This window comes from Barbatula barbatula (assembly GCF_947034865.1).
Source record: "Barbatula barbatula genome assembly, chromosome: 12".
Taxonomy (NCBI): domain Eukaryota; kingdom Metazoa; phylum Chordata; class Actinopteri; order Cypriniformes; family Nemacheilidae; genus Barbatula; species Barbatula barbatula.
This window is the reverse complement of record NC_136775.1, coordinates 18072897-18096604: the sequence shown is the minus strand read 5'-3', so window position 1 is coordinate 18096604 and position 23708 is coordinate 18072897. Positions and strand designations below refer to the sequence as shown.

The 23708-nt window shown below is 38.4% G+C and overlaps 2 protein-coding genes across 3 annotated transcripts in view; one reads left to right on the top strand and one right to left on the bottom strand.

Moving 5' to 3' along the window:
- The window catches only part of cdkal1 (CDK5 regulatory subunit associated protein 1-like 1), a 310661-nt gene extending 299089 nt beyond the window's left edge, over positions 1-11572 (bottom strand). The window contains exons 1-3 of the mRNA XM_079469382.1: positions 11143-11572; positions 10503-10663; positions 8562-8674 (exon numbers count right to left, since the gene is read on the bottom strand). Coding sequence (XP_079325508.1) covers positions 8562-8674; positions 10503-10663 — 274 coding nt within the window. The 5' untranslated portion in view covers positions 11143-11572. The remainder of the gene's footprint in view (positions 1-8561; positions 8675-10502; positions 10664-11142) is intronic.
- A 2213-nt stretch (positions 11573-13785) lies between these two features.
- fasn2 (fatty acid synthase 2) lies at positions 13786-22238 on the top strand. 2 transcript variants are annotated; one of them, XM_079469529.1, is made up of 8 exons: positions 13786-13834; positions 14145-14225; positions 14307-14460; positions 14908-15068; positions 15363-15569; positions 15892-16073; positions 16171-16381; positions 21500-22238. In XM_079469529.1, exons 2-8 carry the CDS (start codon positions 14165-14167, stop codon positions 21679-21681), a joined length of 1158 nt encoding a protein of 385 aa, XP_079325655.1. In that variant the 5' UTR covers positions 13786-13834; positions 14145-14164; the 3' UTR covers positions 21682-22238. The 2 variants fall into 2 exon arrangements, with proteins under 2 accessions (XP_079325655.1, XP_079325654.1); XM_079469528.1 differs by having other exon boundaries at positions 16171-22238.
- Positions 22239-23708: the final 1470 nt, after the last annotated feature.

The window sequence follows — 23708 nt, the reverse complement described above, 5'->3', positions numbered from 1 at the left end:
TGATGGTGGTGGGGGAGGACTATGATACAAGCTCGGCCTGAGCTGTGTTTATGGGATTCGGGGTGGAGGGGAAAAGGTTGTGGAATGAGGAATGAGGCTTGTCGGATGAAAACATCATTGACCGACATGAAGCCCAGAAGACCGAGTTGTAGATTGCGGTCAGAGAAATCCATCTGACCGACAGCCACTTCAAAGATTCACAGTCAGATCCTCGCACAAGTAATCACGAGAGACATTAGAGCTCAGGTGATGAAAATAAACACCTCCCAAACTCAACCTTGTAGATCTAAGGACAGCAGGACAGAAGGTCATATCACGCAAGTTCCTCAGTGTTTGATCTCCAAGCGGTTCAAGGTATAGTTCTCCCAAAAGAAAAAACTATTCTGTCATCACTTATTCACCATCATGTTGTTCAAAACCTGTATAACACAACACAAAAGATATTTTGATAAAACCTGGCCCTCATTTGTTAGGTTTCTAACGTTCTTCAAAATATATTTTGGTGTTCTGCAGAAGAAAGGTTTGAATGACATGAGGATGACCCCCGAGCAACCCCGTACAGCTCACAATAATAAAAGATGTTATTCAACACAACAGCTATTTAATGCAAGTCAAGTTCTGCATTCACATAATAAACACGGGTCAAAGCGATCAAACTAGCTAAAACAATGGTTTGTGGGGGTCAGAAAGCTTAGAGAAGATTTAAGTATGTTCTGGTTTATCACGAAGACAACGCGCCCAGTGAAATGAAACCTAAAGCCATATTCATAAATCAAAAATTTGACCCGAATGCTTATCACTTAATACAGGAATCAGAATATACAGTTCAAGAGCCCACAGAATTAGACTGTGGTCTATTTATCTTACATGCCTTATATCTAGTGTAGGGATGTAGTTTTAATCTTGTTCATTGAAACCCACTGTCTTGAACAGCCCCTTTAATGCAGCAAAAGTTTAAATTAGCTTTAATTTAGAAAACGACATCTCGATCGCCCACTTGCATGGTGACTGATGGTAAAAATCTACAGAGCATAGCCCCATCCGTGACACTCGGACACAGTTTAGGAGATATTTTATCTTACTTTTTTGACAAAGAATGCAAATATTATTACATTCCAGAACATTTGTAGCTATTCTCTATTACGATTGGATAACAACAACCACAACAAAGGATACTGTGATCACCAAACTCGCATTCATTTAAGATTTCAGACATAATCTTTTTTTGGTTGTGTTGGTTCAATTAGGGCTGCAAAAAACAATTATTTTGATAATGCATGGAGAGACGCATGCACGGAGGGACACATTTGACTTTAAAACTCACACTGCGAACGAAAAGACGCATGCACGGAGAGACACGTTTTTCATCAAATTGTGCAGCACCGAGAGAGGCATGCATGGAGACACTTTTGACTTTTAAACTGCACAACTTGTGCCACACGAAGAGACGCATGCATGGAGACATTTCTGAATTTACATCTGCGTTGCTCATGCTGCACAGGAAAGGGAAGACGCGCTTCATTTATAACTGCGCAGCTCTTTAGCCCGTGACTATACACCAGACTTGACCACAATGTTATTTTCAGGAGAACCATCTCTTTAATATTTTACCTTAACACATGTATATAGAAAAATAAATCAGAGTAGCTAATACAAAGAGGCAAAAGTTGCATCTTGCAGCTTTAAGCATGAGACCCAGTTATAAGTGATGACAATGCACAGAATTGTATTTAGGGTCCCTAAACAGCTCTTGCCTATTCTACAGAGACATTTTTTGGTAATCTTGAGTTTTAGAATAAAAGGAATAAACTACTGCGTGTCTATCTGAATAAATAAATCAACTTTTGATTGGAGTATACACCGTATCCTGCCCTAATGGCTAAGTGAACATGTTCGATTGCCTTTCAGGCAGCAAAAATCATATGGAAATTAAATCATAACATAAGTTCGGAATGCTGTGACGGGGGGCAGTGGGTCAATGTGTCGTGTACAGCACTGTCTTTGGTCTGCAGGACCGGTAGATGACGACATTCATTAGATGACTCATCTAGGAAATTTGTGGTGTGCAATAAATTCGACTGGCAAAACGGTGATCTGAAAACACACTACGGAGAAACTCAGAGGTACTCTGTGTCTGTGACACGTGGCAGAAAACCCTGCGATGAAAATCACCAAACACAATAAAATAGAGAATAACACAGTCCAAATAACTCTTGATTATAATTCTCTGAATTAAAAAAGGAGCACAACGGTCTTCTAATCTCCAGTTTGACGGCTGAAGTTCTTTTCCATCTCTTCATCCAGTAAATCGATCCTATGCATGTGTCTGCAGAATTATCAACGACGACCGGAGAAGCACAGCTCACGCCTGATTGAGAGCCGCTACGGATGTACCGGCACCTCCAATCGCCAGCTTCAGAGCTTTCCACATCCACCTCTCTGACCGTCTCCCCTCCAGGTTTCGGGAATAGAAGCCCTGTCATAATACAGTAAACTGCTCCCGGAGCACAATGTTTGAAGAGTTGGGAGAAACTGTGGTAGCTGCACACACGAGCAGCGAGCTGCTCTGTACCCGGCGAGCGGAGGAGGCTGGGGCATCGGCAGCAGATGAACGCTCTCATTGGCCGACTCTGATAGACACGTAGCGCTGCTTAGACCCCGTTCAGCCAATCACAGAATTGCGAGCAAAGGGTACTTTATGAATGAACAGCAACACGTGCAAGGTGCATATCTATGCACCTCAAAAACACGGAATAAAGGGCACAGATAATACCTTGAAGAAAGGGATTACATTCAGAAATTAAATGGTGCACACAGACTAAATTGTTAGACTTTAGAATTAATGTGAGTAATAAAATGTTTCCCAATATATTGGAAATAAAACACAACATGTAAATAAAAATGAGAAGGGAAAAGGGGGTGGAAAGGAGAAATTATATGTTTTTACAGAAGGAACAACGGTGTTTAATGTTTAATGTTCAGTATCATCTGCTTTGTAAATCATTGAGGTCTATCATTGTTGACATTTGGTGAAGCCAATGTTTAATCAGAAAAAAATTGAGAATAGGAGCTTGTATCTCTGGTCGATAGCACCACCTACAGACCAACATTATTTAGTCGCTTAAAAAACATTCCTTAACAGTTTATCAAAATTGTATATTTAACTAACATTTGGAAAATGGACGGTTAAAGTATATAATCGATGCCATTTTCTAAAACAAAACTTCTGTCCCGTCAGTTTTTGCCACATCAGCATTGTGACATCTCAATCTCGTGCTTTCAGAGAACATTCAAAACAAACTATTGCAATATAAACTGAACTTGTGATTCCAGCACGGTTGCATTTCTGTGTACAACAGCATCCACGTGTGTTCACACTTGCAGTGTTTAAACATAACACATGCATGTAGTCAGAGTAAAGACGTCTCTGCACATTAGACAAAAAGACCCATGAAAAACATTAAATTCCGTTTATGACATGTTTTCACCAAACAAAGCCGGACATCATGCATTCCCTGTGAAGCCTACATTCACCTCAGAGATGTTTTCAGCAGAGCGGATGGTTTGATAGTACAAGAACAGTGTCAGTTCTGTGGGTGAACACTGTCACCTGCAGGCCAATAAAACTACTGCATACAACTTTATAAATAGCATCCAACCATAGAAAAAAATGATGTGTCTCTTTCAATGAACTTTAAAAATCACTTGAACACTGTCATTTTTAAGAAACCACTTTGTCAGAAACTTCATTCAATGGAAGACTGTCATTTTTGAATGAAGAATGTAACGAGGGTAAATACACAGAATTTTCCCTTTAACTTTAGATTGAATGGCAAAAGATGTATAAGCAAACTCCGAGAACCCAAACAACAAAATAAGTTTGGGATCTTTTACAGAATGCTCACACCAGTTTTTTATTGGGTTAGACTGAGCACTGATGATAAAACCTCTTCCAACCTCAGAGAGCGCATGAGGTTACACCATATGTCAGACGGCATCCGCTCAATGTCTGCTAACACTTAGATCCCCCCGTTGACTATAATAGTATTTATTTTCTCTACTGTGGCAGTAAATGGGTGCCAGATCTGCTTGGTTACTGACATTCTACCAAATATCATAATTTGTGTTTAACAGAACAAATTCATTTATACAGAATTTTCATTTTTGGGTGAAGGCCAGCCAAGGCAGGCATGAGCTGGCATTACATTACAGGTTTCTTTCGAATGATAATGACACACATTAAAATGAAAGCAAAACAGATTTTCACTGATTATAGTGTTGATCCAAGGGTTTGCCATGTATAACGTCCAAACCAACCATTTTAACACTCTGCTCTTTAGTTAAAAATCTAGCCCTAACTTGAAAGACTTGTCCCAAATTTTGGCAGGAACATGTTTGCATATTTTATGATGACAAAACCTGTCACAACCTGTTTTGTTGATTAAATCTGGTATGCGAGATCTGTTGGATCACATTCTAAAATACACTAAATTAGATAAAACAATAAAACTATGATTAAGTTTGACATTTTAGCAAAAACATGCCATAATTATTTTTGTCTTCGTGTTTTCTGTAAATCTAGCCGTTTACTTGGAGTTATGCTTCATTCATCTACTAAGTGCATAGTAAGAGTATGTAACATGATCCACTCAATAAAACAAAAACTTTATCCCTGCCGATCAAAAATGACTAAACCACCACATCTAAAGTCCAAATCAAACCGAATTTCCTTGAGTACAATTGCAGTAATTTCCCTTCAATTGAAAGGAAACAAACAATCAAAAGTGCCACAATAAGTCAACAAACTGCACACATCCTGTGTGACATCAAATACAAGCAACCACCATTCTGAGAGAAAGAGATGGAAGCAGAAATTATAGAGAGATCACAGATAAAGACAGCAGTCAGCAAGGTGACAGTGTTTCCCTCTGTCCCAGATTGAAAATTACAGAAAAAACATTTAAAGGTCCAGTGTGTCATTTTTTGAAGGACCTATTGACAGAAATGCAATATAATATACATAACTGTCACCAAACAGAGTAGGTCTGCTTGCGAAATATCTTTGGACAGGCTTGCGTTTCTGGTCTGGCGCATTCGCATGCGTATGAATAGAAGTCTATGGAGCAAAAAGGCTAGTGTGACAAAAAAAAGACAGCCGTGAATATTGTCTCAGAGCAGCTTTAGAGGAAGACTCACACCTCTAGAGGATGATGGCCGAGTCCAAAATTAAAGCAAAGATCAAACGAAGAGGACCAGGACAGGAGAGATTTCACCACTCTCTCACCTGTCAAGATTTCTTAGAAACCAGCTCAACCGGTCATTAAAACATTAAAAATGCCATGCAAAACAGAGGCAGGAATCGTTTCAGTCTGCCATTCTGCGGTGCCGTTTGCTCGCTTTCAGGCCTTTAGGCGAAGAGGAAGCTACAAGCTCTTACATTAGCATTTCAGATGCCTGGTGCTTTTAATGGACTCTCAGCAGAAGGGTCTGTGGTTTCACGTGATTTGCAATAGCCTGGTTATCAAATACACGGTCAGGACAAGCTGGTGCCCATTACAATGCAGCAGTCTCACCAAGAAGGCTATAAGATGGGAATCGTTGCCAGCATAGTGATGCACACATATGCTCTGAACACATGAAACACTGCATATAAGAGCAAACAGAGCCAGGTCAGGCTTACTAAATTGATTATTTCTTAAAGTGCTGCGTGTAGTTTTTTGGAGGATTTAGTTACCGAAATGCAGTATAATATGCACAACTAGTGATTATTATAAATGATTCATCCGTGCACACCATCATTTTTTGCATCTTTGATCAAAAACATTAAGCACCTCTCCCCTTCTCAACAACAACTCTTCACCACATGACGTCAGCAGCAAAAAAGAAGTAGGACTAAACTGACTGTCCAATGGCCAGGCATTTTTAGCTCTCCTCTCCTGGCCCAAGTTACCACAAACCAATCATAAAGGGAAAGACTAAATAAAGCCCAGCCCTACAGTTTTATCTAATTTCAGAAGCCGCTTAACTCCGATATACATTGTGATACGGAAAAGAAGTATCACAACTTCCGTTTCATGGTGACTTGAACGATCTGCATATGGAAACTATAACTTCGTGAAAGTATGACAACCAGAAAACAAATGTTTTTGTCTTCACTGGGAGTCAAATCAGGGAACTGTGCCCACAATTTTGCTATTTTTGTGAGGGTTTAGGAAATATAAATCACATAAATTCCATTCCTCGTCTTCCCAGGACACCTGGAATTAGTGTTACAAGTACCCCAGGCACATCGTTTTATCTTTTTGTAGCATAAAACACCATAAAACCGATGAGAGCGTCGGATCTCACAATGATTCTCTCTGTCGCTGAAACCTTAAGTTGTCAGAGTTACAGTCCCCGTGCAATTCGTTTTTAACTGCTATTGGCTAATCTGCGTTCGAGGGGAGGGGTCAAATATGTGAGAACTTCAAATAAATGCCATGTGGAAAACTAACAAAGCAAGAGAAAGATATTCAAGCCCCTCTCATTTGTGGGAGTCCTGTATAATTCATGGCAGCTGTGAACTGCTGCCTCGGTCAAGTTAAAATATCTCTGGTTATTTACTGGTGTCTGGAAAAGATCATTAGAGCCCTTACTGGTACAGCCGAATGGCACTCTTGTGAGCAAAAACCTTTACCATTATTAACTGTGCATTAAGAATGTATTGCATTAAATGCATGAAATATCCTAAATACACTTCTAACTTAACAAAAGCTAAATAGTTACTGAAATCAACACTAATCGCTTTTTCATATAAAACATAGCCATGAAGTTCTGAATGTCCAACTCTCTCCATCAAATGACCCCACAGTTCCAACATCTCTTCAGCTAGAGGTTTCATTTCAGACAGACATGCTGATAACTACCAGATGGCCATGCTGAGTGGCCAGGCCGAGCGCTCGGTAACACAAGAGAGCCCTTGTTTCTTTATCAGAGGACTAGAACGTGCAAAAATATACATACTGGCCCAGGTCATTAACCCCTGCTGATAACACTGCTCCAGCCCTCTAGAAAGTTCCATGATGTCTTCTGTTTATTAAAAAGCCAGAAGATCCCTTTGAAACATTAGCACGTTTTAGTGTCACGACTTGATTTTGGTCTATTATGAGATGCTGGATATACAAATGTGGTACCATTTTTAATGAGGTAACAAAGAGAAGCAGTAATTAAAAAAAACTAAATACAAAAATTCAAAATCTGTGAAACAACAATCTCTATATTACAAAAGCAGATACATTTGTGTGCATCTCTATTGACTTTTATTTACCCCAAAAGTTTGGTTTGGCCGCCATCTTGTGGTGGTTTCACTGAACTCAAATCAACGATACCATATAGTTTCGACTTATTCTCTCAACTGGATCTTTTAAATAAAAAAACGATAAAAAAGAACGCATTTTAAATATGAGGTATGTACTGTATAAGCAAAATTAAATGATTTTTTTTACATTGCCACGGGCTGTTGTCTGTCTGACACATGTACAGGAAAAAACAGACACTCTTTCCAACACATTCTCTGCGAGCTCCCATTACATTCTGGAGGGTCTAAATGTCATGAACATAAGTGAAACTAATCGAATTATCCTCTCACGTTGCTGCAAAACCCTCTAAATCTCTTTGCTATCAGGCTCCTAGATTTACTTTTAGCAATACCAGATATTTCAGACCGGGCAGAGTATAACATTTAGTGGGTTTTTGGGTCAAAGTTATTTATCATATATTTGAGCAATGTATAGTATGTGTAGAGTTTTGAGAGCGCATCTAATTTTTGACAGACATAGCTTTTAGAAGGTTTTGCATCAACTCTTCATTTAAACAAAGCCATTTGGGAGGGTCACCCATGTATTAAAATACTGTCTGTGACCTACATTTATCAACTTTGACGGCAGAATGAAGGTTTGGTTAATACAGTTCTGTCCACACACGGTTCAATAAAATGGAGGTAGTGACAACCACATTGACAAAAATAATAACATATTTAAATGCACATCAGAGATGTGTCTTTGTCTGTTTGTGAGGTGCATGAAAATTACATTTTGACAGACGTTTGGCTAGTTGCTCTCATAAGCACCACGCTAAAGTGACAGTGTTGCCAGATCTTGATAGAAAAAAAATCAGCAAACATAGAAAACATTCAGTGATAGTTTAAGGCAAAAGGAGTCTTGAGGCAAAAGGAGTCTTAAGGCAAAAGGAGTCTTAAGGCAAAAGGAGTCTTAAGGCAAAAGGAGTCTTAGGCCAGAAAACAGCAGATAAAGAACAAATTAAATTCTAATTCACAACTAGAAGATGCCAAAACACTGCTTTGTTTATGGTGTCAATCGTCACAAATACAGGAGGGATTCCCTCTTCCATTCACACATGGAACCATCATTTGGGGTCTTCACTCTCACATTAAAATGCAGTTGTCACTCCTGAGACTTTGCGGTGTGTACGTGGCCACTGTGTACTGAAGCTACCACAACACAAGCATTGCACCTACAGTAAGTGTGAACACTGCAGACGGACTGTTCTGTTTACACAGGTACCTGTTATTTTATAGCCACTGGCAGCCAACTGTCCAGCCATGTATTCTCCATCAGAGTTGTTGTGAGAGCAACCCCACGTCCTCACCCAGACCGTCTGTGTGCCTGGAATTACACTGTCAGAGAAAGAAAGGTAAAAATAAGCAAATAATTGTCTATAGGGTTGTGCAGACATTGTATTAAGTTGTTGATGTATAATACGTGTACAGCTACAAAGTATGAAAACAATGATAGAAAATCTGAATTTAAATCTGTGTACATGTCACTAGTGAGCGATCGTCTTGAAGATCATATAATTTGTAGCGCGCAGATGTGACGAAACCACACGAACAGATTTTATTTCACTGTAATCTTTAATATATACGTGTTCAATATAAACAAATGTGTACATATAACCTTTTATGTGATTTAAAAAATATTATTCATCATTGAGAAATGTCTCAAGCAGATCGTCTAAAGCATTTAAGGTGGCACAGCACGAGATACAATTTTGTTGCAACTCAAATATTGTTGTATTTATGTCTTCACAGTAATTGAAAAGAACATTAATACTATTTTGAAAAACATTGCTGCTGACGTTATCTCCTGAAAGAGTCCACTGGCTTCACTATCTCCACAAGACTTATTTTTCTGTTTAACCTTAAACATCTGTTTAACCTTAACCTAAAAGCTAATTTGGGGATTGAACAGTGAACTGCTAATGGATATACAGTGAGTGGTGCATGGCTTTAGGGCTAACTCTGTTGAAGCTGGTCCGCTCTTCTCTGCTTTCACAGCGTGATTTTATACTATTCCGTCATGTTTTCAACATAATGTCAAGTGAACGCTCTCGATTGTGTACATCTGTGGTTACTATCGTAACCTTGGTTCCCTGAAAGACCGGAACAAGACACAGGGATAGCTGACATGTTCCTTTGTCAGTTAGCCGTACTATACTGTTCATATTAAAAATATTCTGACACCAATGGAGCAGCAGCTAATCACATGACAACAATTTTGAACTACAGGAAAAATATGGATCTTAAGAATTTCATAAAAAATAAATACGTTGCCCTCGTCTCACGACTCCAATGCTCGAAGTCATAATTAAACATCTAAAATTATCTCCATTTGCTTAAGATTCCTGAGAGATGCATCTTCCCTAATACAAACTGGATGCGTGTCCATTGGAACCAAAGCATCTCAGCGTTAAACAAGGATTGAGAAAATAAAGTGCGGTACTGATGTTAAGAGAGTTATTAAGAGAGATAACGTGCAGGACCTGATTGATGCTAGTAATAAGAGCTTTCATAAAAAAGAAAGGTCAAAAAGCAGATACAAGCAATACAAAAGTAATCCCTGCGTCTCCTGACAACATTTTAACGTATTGTGAAGCGAATTGATCGATCTCTAAAATAATGATTAAATATCATCTGTAAACTACAGCTTCTGCGACTGAAACTTCGGACGAATATCAATTGCACCCAAGTGCCTTACTCACTGAGAATGGCAGAGAGCCCTAGATGTGGACATTCGAAAGGGAGACTAGCGACGGTCCCTCATAGCATAGCCGTTTCAATCACACGGGTGACCTGAATAATAAATATCAACAATTTTCTCCTTGACAGACGCTTTGCAATCGTTCCTTTCAGAACGGGCGCAAACATGACGTTTGTGACGTATGATTCTGGCTGGCCCAAGGACCAGAAAAGATGACGTAATTAGCCGTTATCTTGATTCTGGTTGGCCAAACGAATCCAGTTGCTGGACCAAAGACATTTCAGACACTAGAGAAGATGCGTAGATGCGTTTATTTGCTGGTCTTAGCTCTTATGTTTTTTAGATGTTTTTCTTTCACTCCGGATATGATGCTAGGACCATGCTTTTTATTTTCCCTTATGCAATGCAAATCGACAATAAAGTTTGAATAGTTTTGCCACGTGTGCATGTCCATGCATGTCTCACCTGTCTGCCTGAAGTTCTTCACCTACAGATTGTTGCTTGTGCTTCCGTGCATGGGGCACAATGCTCTTCCGGGCAAACTGGCGCTCATGAGGAGTGGGCTCATGAGAAGTCACCATATCCTCAATATCATCAACAAGAGATTCACAAGCAGACGGCATCATCTATTGTAAAAAAAAGAGCACAAATCATTATACAGTAAAAGTGTAACTTCACACCCCAATATAACTCATATGCGTTATTAGTTAATAGTTTCCGGAAATTAAAGCATATCTATCGTTATGGTATCATTTCATTAGTTATCAGTTTATGAATTCAATATAGATAGAATACTACAAAATATAGAGTATACAGTAGAACTAAAGCGTCCTAAGATGTCGACTATTTTTATGTGGGATCACAGACAAACAAGCAAGACACATAATGCCCATAGTTTAGCGCTTTTATGATAAAGCTTTACGATTATAAACAGACATCTCACGGGTACCGGGACTGTGACATTGTTGTTTAGTACAAGCGAGGAGAAAAGCAACGCATTTCCACACACGTATTGCAATTGTGAGTGAAGTAACCAGCGCGAGACCCCACGTGTTTGACTTAAAACTATAAACTTTGTCTAAACTATCAGGAACGTAATACTTACCGAAGCTACGTAATAATGTGTATTACTGGGAAATGTTGACAAACCAGTGGAAGCTGTGAACAAAACGCAAGTTGTTCTTCTCTTTAATCCTGAATGTTTGTGTTGTTTTCTGTCAGAGCGCCATGCTTGAGTGTTTAACACTGACGCGCTACGGCAAGCGCGAGCGGACACATTTCTTAGACCCAAAGCGCAACAACGTAAAAATACGACGTAGAACTAAATTCATTTGTAGCTATTTTGCTAAATATTTCGAGTCAAATTATTAAACTCCTGTTTTTTGTCAACTCATTTGACTGTTTGCTCCTCCTAAAATCACGTGTTGCGTATAAACATGGCAAGGGAAAAAAGACACATTTATTGGACCGGTAAATGATGGCTAGCGGTTTTCTTAAAACGTGTTCGTTTGTATCGTTTAAAACGTTTTGTGGGAACCTGTGGATTCTAGTTTTTACTGTAGATATTTGGTCCAGAAGCACGATGTTAATGCAGTACAAAAACATATTCAATAGATGGCGCTGCAGCATAACTATTAAAATACGATGCAGACCTGGCAGAAAACCAGAAAAAAACAATCTTAGTTTTTACTTTTCTACCGTGTTTTCTAAATAGGCTATCATTTTTTTATTCATTTAAGAAGACTAGGAACAAAGGGCTGACATGACCATACCAAATCTACATCTATAGAAGAATTGGCTTGCCATAATTAGCAAGCTGTTACACATATTCCCTTTTTTCATCTGATCCTCTCCAGATTTAATATCAATGTATTTCAACTTGTATTTCACACTGTATTTCAATTAAATAAAGATTCTTATTCAGTTTTGAAATGATTCCTAAAAGAAAAACAAGAGCTAATGTTATTATAAAGAATTTGGAATTTGGACATCTGAGATTTTGGAAGGACAGCCACAATATACAGAAATTTTGCCTTTAAGTTTCATTCATAAATGCCTTGAATGCCAGCTCTGGTCCTGCATGACTTTATTTGCCACCCCTTATCAAACCTTGCAATACTTTAGACTTTCAGTAGATGGCACAGGTGCGTTTTGATGAGGGCTGAACAGGGCCGGGGTATCCAATGGACATTATAGATACAGGCCCAGGGTCCCATGCACGCTTGGGGCCCGAGCAAGGGGGAGAAAATTGCACATAACATTGTATTTGCTATATTTTCATTCTGTTGTGTGGCACACATGCGAATTTGACCAAAACAGTGTTTCTCACGTACGCAAGTCTGTCTCTTGATTTAGTATATTTAACTAGTCATTTAACAGGAGAAGCACAAAGTCTTTATAAAGTATACACGTATAAAGTTTAACAACTGGATCAATTACTCCTATAGTAGAATCGTCACTTTTATTCTTTGAAAAAGAAGATGTTTTTATGAAAATATTTGAGACTTACATAAATATTCTTAAGAAAGTTCTATAATTTATCTAAATAAAGTTCTTATATTTTTTCTAAAGAACAGTTTTTTTAATCCGACGTGTTGGTGTGTGAATTCTGGAAGAATCTGATAGAACTGAATTAATAGGTAGAGGTGAGGCGGTGTGTGCTTGCAAATGCCAGTAAGTCACAGGTAAGTCACATTTCAAGGAAATGTCTTGATATTGTTGTTGCTGCTCCAGGAAATCATTGTTGGGGTTTAAATCGTGTCTTATGGAGAATGTGTACAGGGGTTGATATATTTTCCTTCAGGTTGGGATCACAGTTTGTAACTAGGCAAGGTAATCCTGTATAAGATAGTGCTGTTTTCTACACGTATAGTACCCTATATAGGCTCATTCAAAACTTGTGTATGGGTACAAGACACTTCTGCTCAGGGGCCCTGAATTCCTAAATCCGGACCTGGGGTTGAACTAAACTCTGTTCCCTGTAAAAAAATGTAATATTCCAGAAGTTGGTGCACCAGGAGAAAATGTAAAATACATTATACATTTATTTCTGTATAAATTTGACATTTGTTACTTTTAAAAAAGACTTCTTCCTCAACATCCATTACATTACGTCCCAACTTAGGCATGTTAACATTACACTTGAAATATAAGATTCCTAAGCTAATAAATCAATCATCAGCAATAATCTACCCGACTTGGCATCAGAGAACATGTCTGATTTAACCAAAAAAACAGACAATGATTTCCAGACAAATTAAGCATTGTGCATAGTCAATCATTAACTTGATATTGACTTGAGGCTCATTAACTTGAGGCTCATTCAAAACTTGTGTATGAGTACAAGACACTTCTGCTCAGGGGCCCTGAATTCCTAAATCCGGACCTGGGGTTGAACTAAACTCTGTTCCCTGTAAAAAAAATTAATATTCCAGAAGTTGGTGCACCAGGAGAAAATGTAAAATACAACATACATTTATTTCTGTATAAATTTGACATTTGTTACTTTTAAAAAAGACTTCTTCAACATCCATTACATTACGTCCCAACTTAGGCATGTTAACATTACACTTGAAATATAAGATTCCTAAACTAATAAATCAATCATCAGCAATAATCTACCCGACTTGGCATCAGAGAACATGTCTGATTTAACCAAAAAAACAGACAATGATTTCCAGACAAATTAAGCATTGTGCATAGTCAATCATTAACTATTCTATTACTCAATAAATATGGGATAGACTGTGTCCGATCTGACCAGTTTCAACATGGTAAGACTCAATTCAAGTGTCCAGGTAAGATTATTTTAATTTAATTTAATTTGCTTTGTATTTTTATACCTTTACTTTTCTACTTACAGGACTTACAATCGAAGTACAATCAAATTGGCTTTAAAAGTCATTTCAACTTACTATTTAAATAGTTGAGTTGTTGTAATTTATAACAGTAAGTTGTAAGAAAAAGACATTGACAACATTAAGAAATGTAAGTTGAAATGATTGTACCAAGTTGATTGTACTGAAAAAACGAAGGCATATTTTTTTTACAGTGCACATTTAGACTAAAGTACGTAATATTGTAAAACACTCTTAATTATTTCAATAGAACATAAAACTTAATTGAACATGATGGATGAGGATGCAGATGCAGTTGCTGTTGTTGGCATTGGATGCCATTTCCCTGGAGGTACTGTGAATGTTACAATGAACAGAAATGTACTGTTTTTGTGTTTTCCTTGAAGTAGTATAACAGTGGAGCTTGTTTTAGGTGAGGGACTTGAAAACTTTTGGAGGGTCCTTTTTCATGGAAAGAACTGTGCCATAAAAATACCAAATGACAGATTTGACCTCACTCAATGGTACGATTCAGATACAAGGAAGCCAGGAAAAACATACACAGAAAAAGCAGCACTTATTGATGGGTAAGACTTCGATCCTTATTCACTTACACAAAAATGAAATACTGTAAAAAACAACTGTATATACTGTAACAATTATCAATGCCACTTCTTCCACTTGTATGGGAGCCTTCAATTACATAAACATTTAAGAATAATGAGAATAAAATCGTAACAGCAGATATTGAAAATCAAATCACAAAATTATAACAATTATAAGCACTTATAATTCACATTATATAGGAAGAGCGAGTTACTGGATTTGGGAAGGTTTGTGTGGAATGTTTGAATCTTTGATTTAATACTGTATTTTGGCTTATCAGTTATAGTTATTTTGAGAGAGTGGAAAGAAACAAGTGATCCTCAACGACTTTATGACTTGTTTTTAGAGTTATCCATGGGATAATAGGCAATAAGGAAATAATTCAAAGGAAATAAGCCCATCTAAATCTTTACTTTTATCGTTTACAGTTTAAATGACTTTGACCACAAGTTCTTTGGCATCACTGAAGCTGAAACAGTCAATATGGACCCTCAGCACAAACTTTTGCTGCAGTGCACCTACAGAGCCTTAGAAGATGCTGGCATACCAATGGAAAAGGCCAGTGGAACAAGAACAGGAGTGTTTTTGGGTAACTTGTATTTGCCTAATTGATCTGTTAATGTTTTGATTCACGCCAATCGACAGGTAAACCTCAAGTTTCATCAAAAATGTCTAACAACACAAAAAAACAATAAGCATCCAGTTAGCATGGCTTTTCAGCATTTTCAGTTTATAAGCTTGCAATCATACAATCACAGTTGTGTAAAAGATCTTTCAGTTCCAAATTACACTCAATAAATAACAATTGCTTTTCTTTGATACTGATAAGAATATGTATCACTGTTTCAGACAGCCTGTTTATTATGCATTTTCCCTCCTTTAGGTTTGATGAACCGAGACTTTGAGTTGGGCTCAGTGAGAATTAGCCCAAAACACATAGATCACTCCTATAGCACTGGTTTAGCGATGAGCATAGCGGCTAACCGCATCTCCTACACATTTAACTTTACTGGTCCTTCACTGTCCATTGACTCTGCCTGCTCCTCGTCACTTGTTGCCCTTCATTTTGCTTGTCAGGCCATGAACCAAGGTAAACTTAACTAAATGTCATTTTTAAAATATGAGTGATCATTTGGGAGTCATTTTGGGTGTCTGTGGTAAATTAGTTTGTCTGGGTTGTATCAAACAAAACCTAATGCCTTACAATACATAACTTACCCGGGCCCTACCTGTTTCAAGTAAATCTGTTCATTGTTTAAAACCAAATAATTAGGTTACTGCCATATGGTGGCCATAGGGTGCTAGAGGAGGCAGATTGTAAAGTTTAGTAGAGAAAATATGTAACAATAATGACAAATAAAGTGGCTTTGAGACTTTTGAAACTGTGTGCTTGTTTCAATTCCTCTCCACAGGTGACTGTGAAATGGCTGTATGTGGAGGTGTGAGTTGCATACTAGAGCCAACAGTTTTTGTGGCTCTCTCCAAGGCAAATATGATCTCCCCTGACGGTACCAGTAAACCTTTCAGTAGCAAAGCAGATGGATATGGGAGAGGAGAAGGCTGTGGGGTTGTTTTTCTAAAGCCTCTGAAAAAAGTCAGTAGAAATTTTGTCTCTAACATCAGTATGACCAAAATGTATCTTACAATTAAATACTTTAAGCAACAACCCCATTAAGTTTGTATTTTGACAGGCTCTTCAAGACCATGATCATATCTGGGGCATCATAAGCAAAACAGCAGTAAATCAAGATGGCCACACTGTCAGCCCGATCACCAAACCATCCATGATACAGCAGGAGGAGCTGCTTAGAAAAATCTACTCAACAGTCACTGAACTGACTAGTGTCCAGTACATTGAGGCTCATGGGACTGGGACTCCAGTTGGAGATCCAGTAGAGGCAGGTAGTATTTCGAAAGTCATTGCCAAAGCAAGACCTCATGAATCTGGACCACTCATCATTGGTTCGGTTAAGAGCAACATTGGACACACAGAATCTGCAGCAGGTGTTGCAGGGCTTATAAAGATTCTTTTGATGATGAAGCATGAAACCTTTGTTCCCTCTTTGTTCTACTCAGAAGATAACTCCAGCATAGACACTAAATCGCTTAATCTAAAAATCCCAACCATAGCAGAGAAATGGCTCAGTGATAATGCTGTGAGAACTGCTGGAGTCAATAATTTTGGGTTTGGTGGAACAAACGCACATGCAGTAGTCAGACAGTATGTTCAGTCTAAGAAAATAATACATCAGATCAGTAAATCCCATCAGTTCTTTGTCCTTTCTGCAGCCTCTGAAAAATCACTCAGAAATATGACAGAAGATACTGCAGAACAGATAAGTGCTGGGACTATAACAGATCTACAATCTTTACTGTTCACATCTACCTGTAGAAGAAGTCATCTGAAACACAGGTACAGGAAAGTATTTCAGACAACATCATTGACAGACCTGAAAGAGACACTCACAGCTGCCCTACAGAAAAAGTTTATACCTTCAAATACAGACTCCAAATTAGTCTTTGTGTTTTGTGGGAATGGTGTAACATATCCTGGTATGTGCAAGCAACTCTTAAAACAAGAACCTGTTTTTAGAGAAGTCGTAGAGAAGATCGAAACCCTGATGCAAAGCTACACAAGTTTGAACCTGATGGAGAAGTTAGAAAGTGAATCTGATGACTTTACTGATCCAAAAGTTGTCCAGCCTCTCCTGTTTGCTATTCAGGTTGCGATAACTAGCCTCCTAAAGCACTGGGGCATAAGTCCTGATGCTGTTCTGGGGCACTCCATTGGAGAGGTTGCTGCAGCTCATTGTTCCGGTTTGTTGTCACTCGAGGATGCAGTCAAAGTCATCCATTATCGCAGCTCTTTGCAAAGCACTGTAACAGGAGGGAAGATGCTGGTTGTTAGTAATATTGCTGTTTCTGAAATCGTGAAACTCCTTCCAGCTTATTCAGGAAAGGTTTGTCTGGCTGCTTACAACAGCCCACAGTCGTGTACCCTCTCAGGAGATGCAGATGATATTGACAGATTGCATAAAAATTTAAGAAACTCAGCCAAAGAAAAAGATCTGTTCCTTCGCATTCTGGATGTCCCTGCTGCCTATCACAGCCACATGATGGATCCCATTGTATTCAGAGTGAAAGAGAATATAGGCTCATTGCAGGGATACAATCTGGTGACAGAATTGTTCTCAACAGTGACGGGTGAAAGTCTGTGCTCCTCCAATTTTATCACTGGTGAATACTGGGCAAGAAATATCAGGGAGCCAGTTGCATTTGATCAAGCGGTAAGGTCAGCAGCTAAAAACAAGAGGAATGTGGTCTTTGTTGAGATTGGCCCGAGAAGATCTTTGCAGAGGTACATCACAGAGACTCTGGGAAATGACACCATTGTGCTTCCCTCAGTACAGCCAGATAAAGATAATGAGACAGATCTTGCTATTGTATCCAAATTGTTTGAGCTTGGAGTCAACGTGGACTGGGAAATGTTTTTCAAGGATTTTAAGACTGAACCAATTCCTTACCCACGGTATCAGTTTGATAATGTAAAGAAAGATGTCTTCTCTAATGTCCCATTGGCTAGTTCTACCAGCAACCACCCAGTAATTACACCACTGAGTTCAGACAGTTCAATATTCAGATGTGATTTATTTTCTGACTCAGTGGCCTTCCTGCAGGACCACAAACATAAAGGTGTTGCTATCCTCCCTGGAGCATTTCATGCTGAATTGGGCCTAGCAGCTTTCATGATTAATGCAAAACCAAAAGTTCCACTCCGCTCTCTTCAGCTCAGCATCACATTCCAGAGTCCATTTGTTCTCACTCAGAATGCTCCAGACATGGAAGTACAGCTTTATTCTTCAGGCCTGGACACATGCAATTTTCGGATTCAATCCTCTTCTGCAATATATGCATCGGGCACAGTACAGGCAAAACCTGACAGAGTACCTGAAGAGCAGTTCATTTCTCTGGACAACATAATTAAAAGATGCACAATAACTCTGAAGAGTGAAGAGCTCTACAATTATCTGAGTCAGACAGGATTTGAGTATGGCTCAGTCTTCAGAAATAAGGCAGATGTTTATTGTGGAGAAGAATTCAGAGAGTGTCTGGCTGTTTTGAAGATGCCAACGGCATTAGTTCCCCAGCTACATGACTATTACCTTCACCCTGTTGTCTTGGATTACTTGATGCAGCTTACTACAGGAACTATACTACAAAGGCTTTCACCAAGACCTCAGTTTCCTGCACAAATAGGTAGCTTGACTGTATTTGAACCATTGCAAGATGAGATGGTGATATATTTGAGGGCAACACATACAGGGGATGATGATTATGACATTTGTGGCTGCTTAACCAACAAACAAGGCAAAGTTTTGGTTGAGCTCAAGCATGTGCAGATCAGAATGCTAAGAAGTAATTCTTCTGTAGTTGATGAATACTTCTACCATAACAGTTTCAGCATCATGGCTGAAGATGCAACTTTCACCAAATCCATAAAGGCACTGGTCTTTTCTGATGGAACAGGAATTTCTAAAGGGTTTCAACAGTACCTGGACCCAGGGTCTAAATACATAAGTTCCTCACACAGCAATACACTGTTGGAATGCGGACCTGAATTTCTTTTGTCAAAGCTGAAAATTTCAAACGTGCAGAAAAACTTCCAGGAAATTTTGTTCATTTGGGGTGATGCAGACCTTTCTTCTTTCAAATCAGAGAATGTCATGGACAGCATGGCAGGTTGTTGTGAGATTTTCCGAAAGATTGTTGGATATCTCAAGGCCAATCATTTCCCAGGTGCTATCAGAGTAATAACTTATAGATCCTCTGAGAGTTTAGTGGATTACATCAGCCCTGGGTTTGTTCTACTAGGCATGATAAGAGCATGTGCAGCTGAGTTATCAGAACTCTCCTTTCAGCTGATTGACTTGGGCTCTGCTTCCTCTGAAGATATCAAAGCATTGGTTCAGGTCCTCGGATCATACCCCTGTAGCAAATATCCAGAGCTAATAGTGAAAGAAGGCATGATTATCAAACCTGAAATCGTCCACACACCATTGCCAAACATGGAGAGCACATCAAAACGTGTCCATATGCTGCATGATGAAGTATTTACCTTGCAAACATCTGATCCATATGAAATAACAAAAATATCAGCTACACAAGTGGACAATTCAGTTGAACCAATCCAGGGACAAAACATTGAGGTTCAACTAAGTAAAATTTGTGTGCATTCATCGGACTACTTTCCTGTCAGCACCTCTGAATTTACTTATGGCCAGACAATGTATTGGAACAAGCACACAACTCAAAACCACAAACTTCTAGCCATTGATTTCAATGGGATTGTCACAGCTGTGGGTAAAGATGTTCAGAAACTAAAAGTTGGGGACCAGATTGTATGTTGTTATCCTGTGGCTGCCACCTCCAAAGTTGTTCTCCCAGCATCCGTTTGCTACAAAACAAAAAAACTTCCATTCCTGAAGGACAGCCCTTGTGTCTCCTATATGGTACTGGCATGGGAGATTCTGCATGAGATTTTACCCAAAACCAAACATCAGAGGAAATTGGGCATTTTTTCGACTGTTCCTGACTCCTGTTTGATGAAGGTCTTAACAACTACTGCAGTCAGATCAGGTTGGATTATCAGAGTGAGCACACAGGCAGATCAGCTTGCTTGTGATTTTAGCGATGTTGAAGAAGCTGTTCTCCTTCTTCCAAATAATCAGATAATTGAAACAGTTACCAAACATACAGTCATCAAAGATGTTGTTATTGTCTGTGAAAATCTGTTTCAAGTGAATTCAAAAATGTTCCGAAGTACCAATGATAATGTCCACATCCATTTCCTCTTCATGCCCCAAATAATGCAGAAATGGTCTCTGCATATTAATATGCCAAAAGTCTACCGCTGGCTGAAAACCATGCATTTGGAAAGAAAGTGTTTGGCTTTCAACACAACAACCTTTCAAAGAGAGAAATCTCAAGACGTTGATCTTCTCTCTGATTCATACTTCAAACATCAGAATCTACCTATTATCATCCTGAATAATGAGTTAATTAGCCAGCTGTCAGATATTCCAGTGATGCCCAAATGCAGTCTTTTCCAGAAGAAATCAGTCTATATCGTCACGGGTGGTCTTACAGGGCTGGGCTATGAGACAGTGAAGTTCATTGCTCAGAACGGAGGAGGAAACATTGTGATTTTTTCAAGGAGCCATCCAAATCCTCAAATTCAACAAGAATTTCAGAACGTCATTGATCGTTATGGTTCTGTAATTAAGTGCCTACAGTGTGATGTTTCCATATCAGAGCAAGTTGAACAGGCAATTGTTCACATTGGAAATCTCTTTCCATCCTGTTTAATCAAAGGAGTCTTTCATAGTGCAGTTGTCTTGCATGATGGGCTAATTGAAAGTCTTGACAAATCTCTTTATGAGAAAGTCATGAGACCAAAAGTGAATGGAGCGCTTAACCTTCATCATGCTACTAAACACTGCCATCTGGATTATTTTGTGTGCTATTCTTCCATCTCTGCCTTCATTGGCAATGCATCACAGACAAACTATGCAGCTGCTAATACGTTCCTGGACACTTTTTGCCAGTACCGCAGGAACATGGGACTTTCAGGACAGTCCATCAATTGGGGGGGGTTGAATCTTGGTCTCCTGTTAAACAAAGTGCATTTCCGAAGATTTCTTGAGGCAAAGGGAATCATGCTACTGGAAGGCCCAGAAATTCTTGAATGTCTTCAGCATTGCCTCTTGATCAACAAACCTCAACAGGTTGTATGCAAGTTCAATTTCAAAAACATCTTGAATAATGTCCTCAGTCAAAACCAGTCTTTAAATGCACGGCTGTACAGACTAACAGAAGAAGCTGTGAGGAAAGCCAGAATAAACCCATCCAGACCTGATCAGTCCATTACATCACCACATGAATATATGAGGTCAATGATCAGTGAAACAATTGGTGTTGAGATGGAAGAGCTTGATAATGACAGTAATCTTTTCAATTTAGGCATGGACTCCATGTTAGCCATGACTTTGCAAAATAATATCTTCAAGGACAGAGGTGTGAATGTCCCTCTAGTGACTCTACTGGATCCAAATAGTAAACTGTCAAGTCTCATCAAAATCCTGCAGGATAATTCTGTAGAAGACCATGAAAGCAAAGATGAAAGCATATCCACATATCTATAATGATAATTGTATTCTTCCAGAGCTGTTCCTATTGAAATCATTCAAAGAGACTGTTATGTAAGAGATGTATGAGATTCTTATGGAATCTTTGTTGGTATAATTATTACATATGATTTATTTTTATTGCTAACATTTAAAAAATATATATTTTAACTCTGGTAAATGTTGCTGATTTATCTTGATCTTTTTTTATTAGCTCTGTGCTACCAAATCTATTCTTTCTGAGTGGCACCTACCTATATTTCTGCATCTTTTATGTTAGCATATAATACGAATCTATCGAACCAAAGCTATTTAGAATATTTAGTCAAGTCTTCTTAAATGCTTCCCTGTTAACTATTTTGTTATAATCTTGTGTTGTTCTTATTGGTTGTGCTGAGATTCTCCTAGATATAAACTAAATGTACAATGTAAATGTACAAGTGACTTCTGATCAATCTTTATAGGGATTTCTTTGTCTATCTAGAGTTTTGTTTTTTACTTGGATTGTAAGACTGAAAATACAGGCATATAACAGTGGAAGAAAAAAATAATAAACCTCAAGATTTCAAACAGCAGACATTTTTAAACGCTTAATGTGGAAGAACAGTTTAACATATGTACATAAACAGGGGTGTCAAAAGTATTAAAAAACTATCCATAATTTTACACGATTAAAAGTCATAGTATCTAGCTAAAAATCAGTTACGTTAAAAAATAGTACTACATTTAAATTCTACTTTAGTAACAGCAAGAATGAAACGATTCTTGTTTAAACATAAATTCTTCCAATATTAAGTAAATGAACATTGACTGTGAGACAAAAGAAACATTTAATATTTTTTCATACTTACTAACACCACTAAAGGAAAATAACTCACTAAAACCGGCAATACAACATTAGCTCTCTCCCACATGACCGGAAGTATATCGGTTTCCCAGATGACAATCGCAGGCACAATGTGTGTGAATACAAATCAATCTTCTGCTCTGTAAGTGAAACTTACGACCGTTGAGTGTGTGAAGTGTCTACACTTCATAATTTCGGTTGAAAACATCATCCGGGTACTTAAAGTGCACTTCTATTTTGAGAATTTTAAAAGTAAACGCACTACTCATACTATTTATACTTAAAAATTGCCGTAGAATAGTGCAGAAGTGCGCAATTTGTTTGTGTCGATTGTCGTTTACTAAATTAGCGCCTCTTCCGGCTGCCGGCAAAACGATCACCTAAAGTCATCATAAAATAATAGCATGTGTTGTGGTTTGATTTTTTATTTCAAAAGGTCGTGATAACTGTATTTTCATTACACGTACACATTTTGTGCAAGTAACGTAACACAAAGTTTAGTCATAAGATTACGTTGACGTTACGCAACAGTCTAGCTGGGTGGGTATTCAAAAATATCTTTGAATCCATAAACATTTATGAAACTATTTATACCTTTACAAATGCAAAAAAAAAAATTCTTGGGGTCATTTTCATAACAATTGGTAGAGGGCGCTTACAATTTAAACGTGAATTTATTCGTAATAAACTACGTGCACAAATTACTTTGAGTAGTTTTTAACTTGGAGGACAGGCTAGTCAAGCATGCTGAAGTAGTTTGCAATGCACTTAAGCAGTCACAGAAAAATAAATGAACAGTGTCCCAATGTGAAGTGAGCTAGGGTGCTTAAAGGGGTGATTTGCCGGTAATACCTGTTTTTCTTTGTCCTTGGTGTGTTATTAGTTGCCCATGGATGTATTAGACACGTAAAATTGCAAAAATGTAAGTGTCGGAACAAAAGGTGTATTTGATCTAGAAGCGAATGCTCACCCAAATCTGCCTGAAACACCTCGTGTAACCACACCCCAAAAAATTACATCAGTTCGTAGCACGATTTAACAAAGACCGCCCAAATCTAAACACAAGTAGGGTGGTAAATCTTGTAAATCTCATTGTATATGTCCGTCGCCGGGTCAGTCATGTCGTGGAAACGATGTGTGTTTTGTTGTGAAAAGAAATCCTCTTTGTTTGCCAACATAATACAATATAAAACGGTAG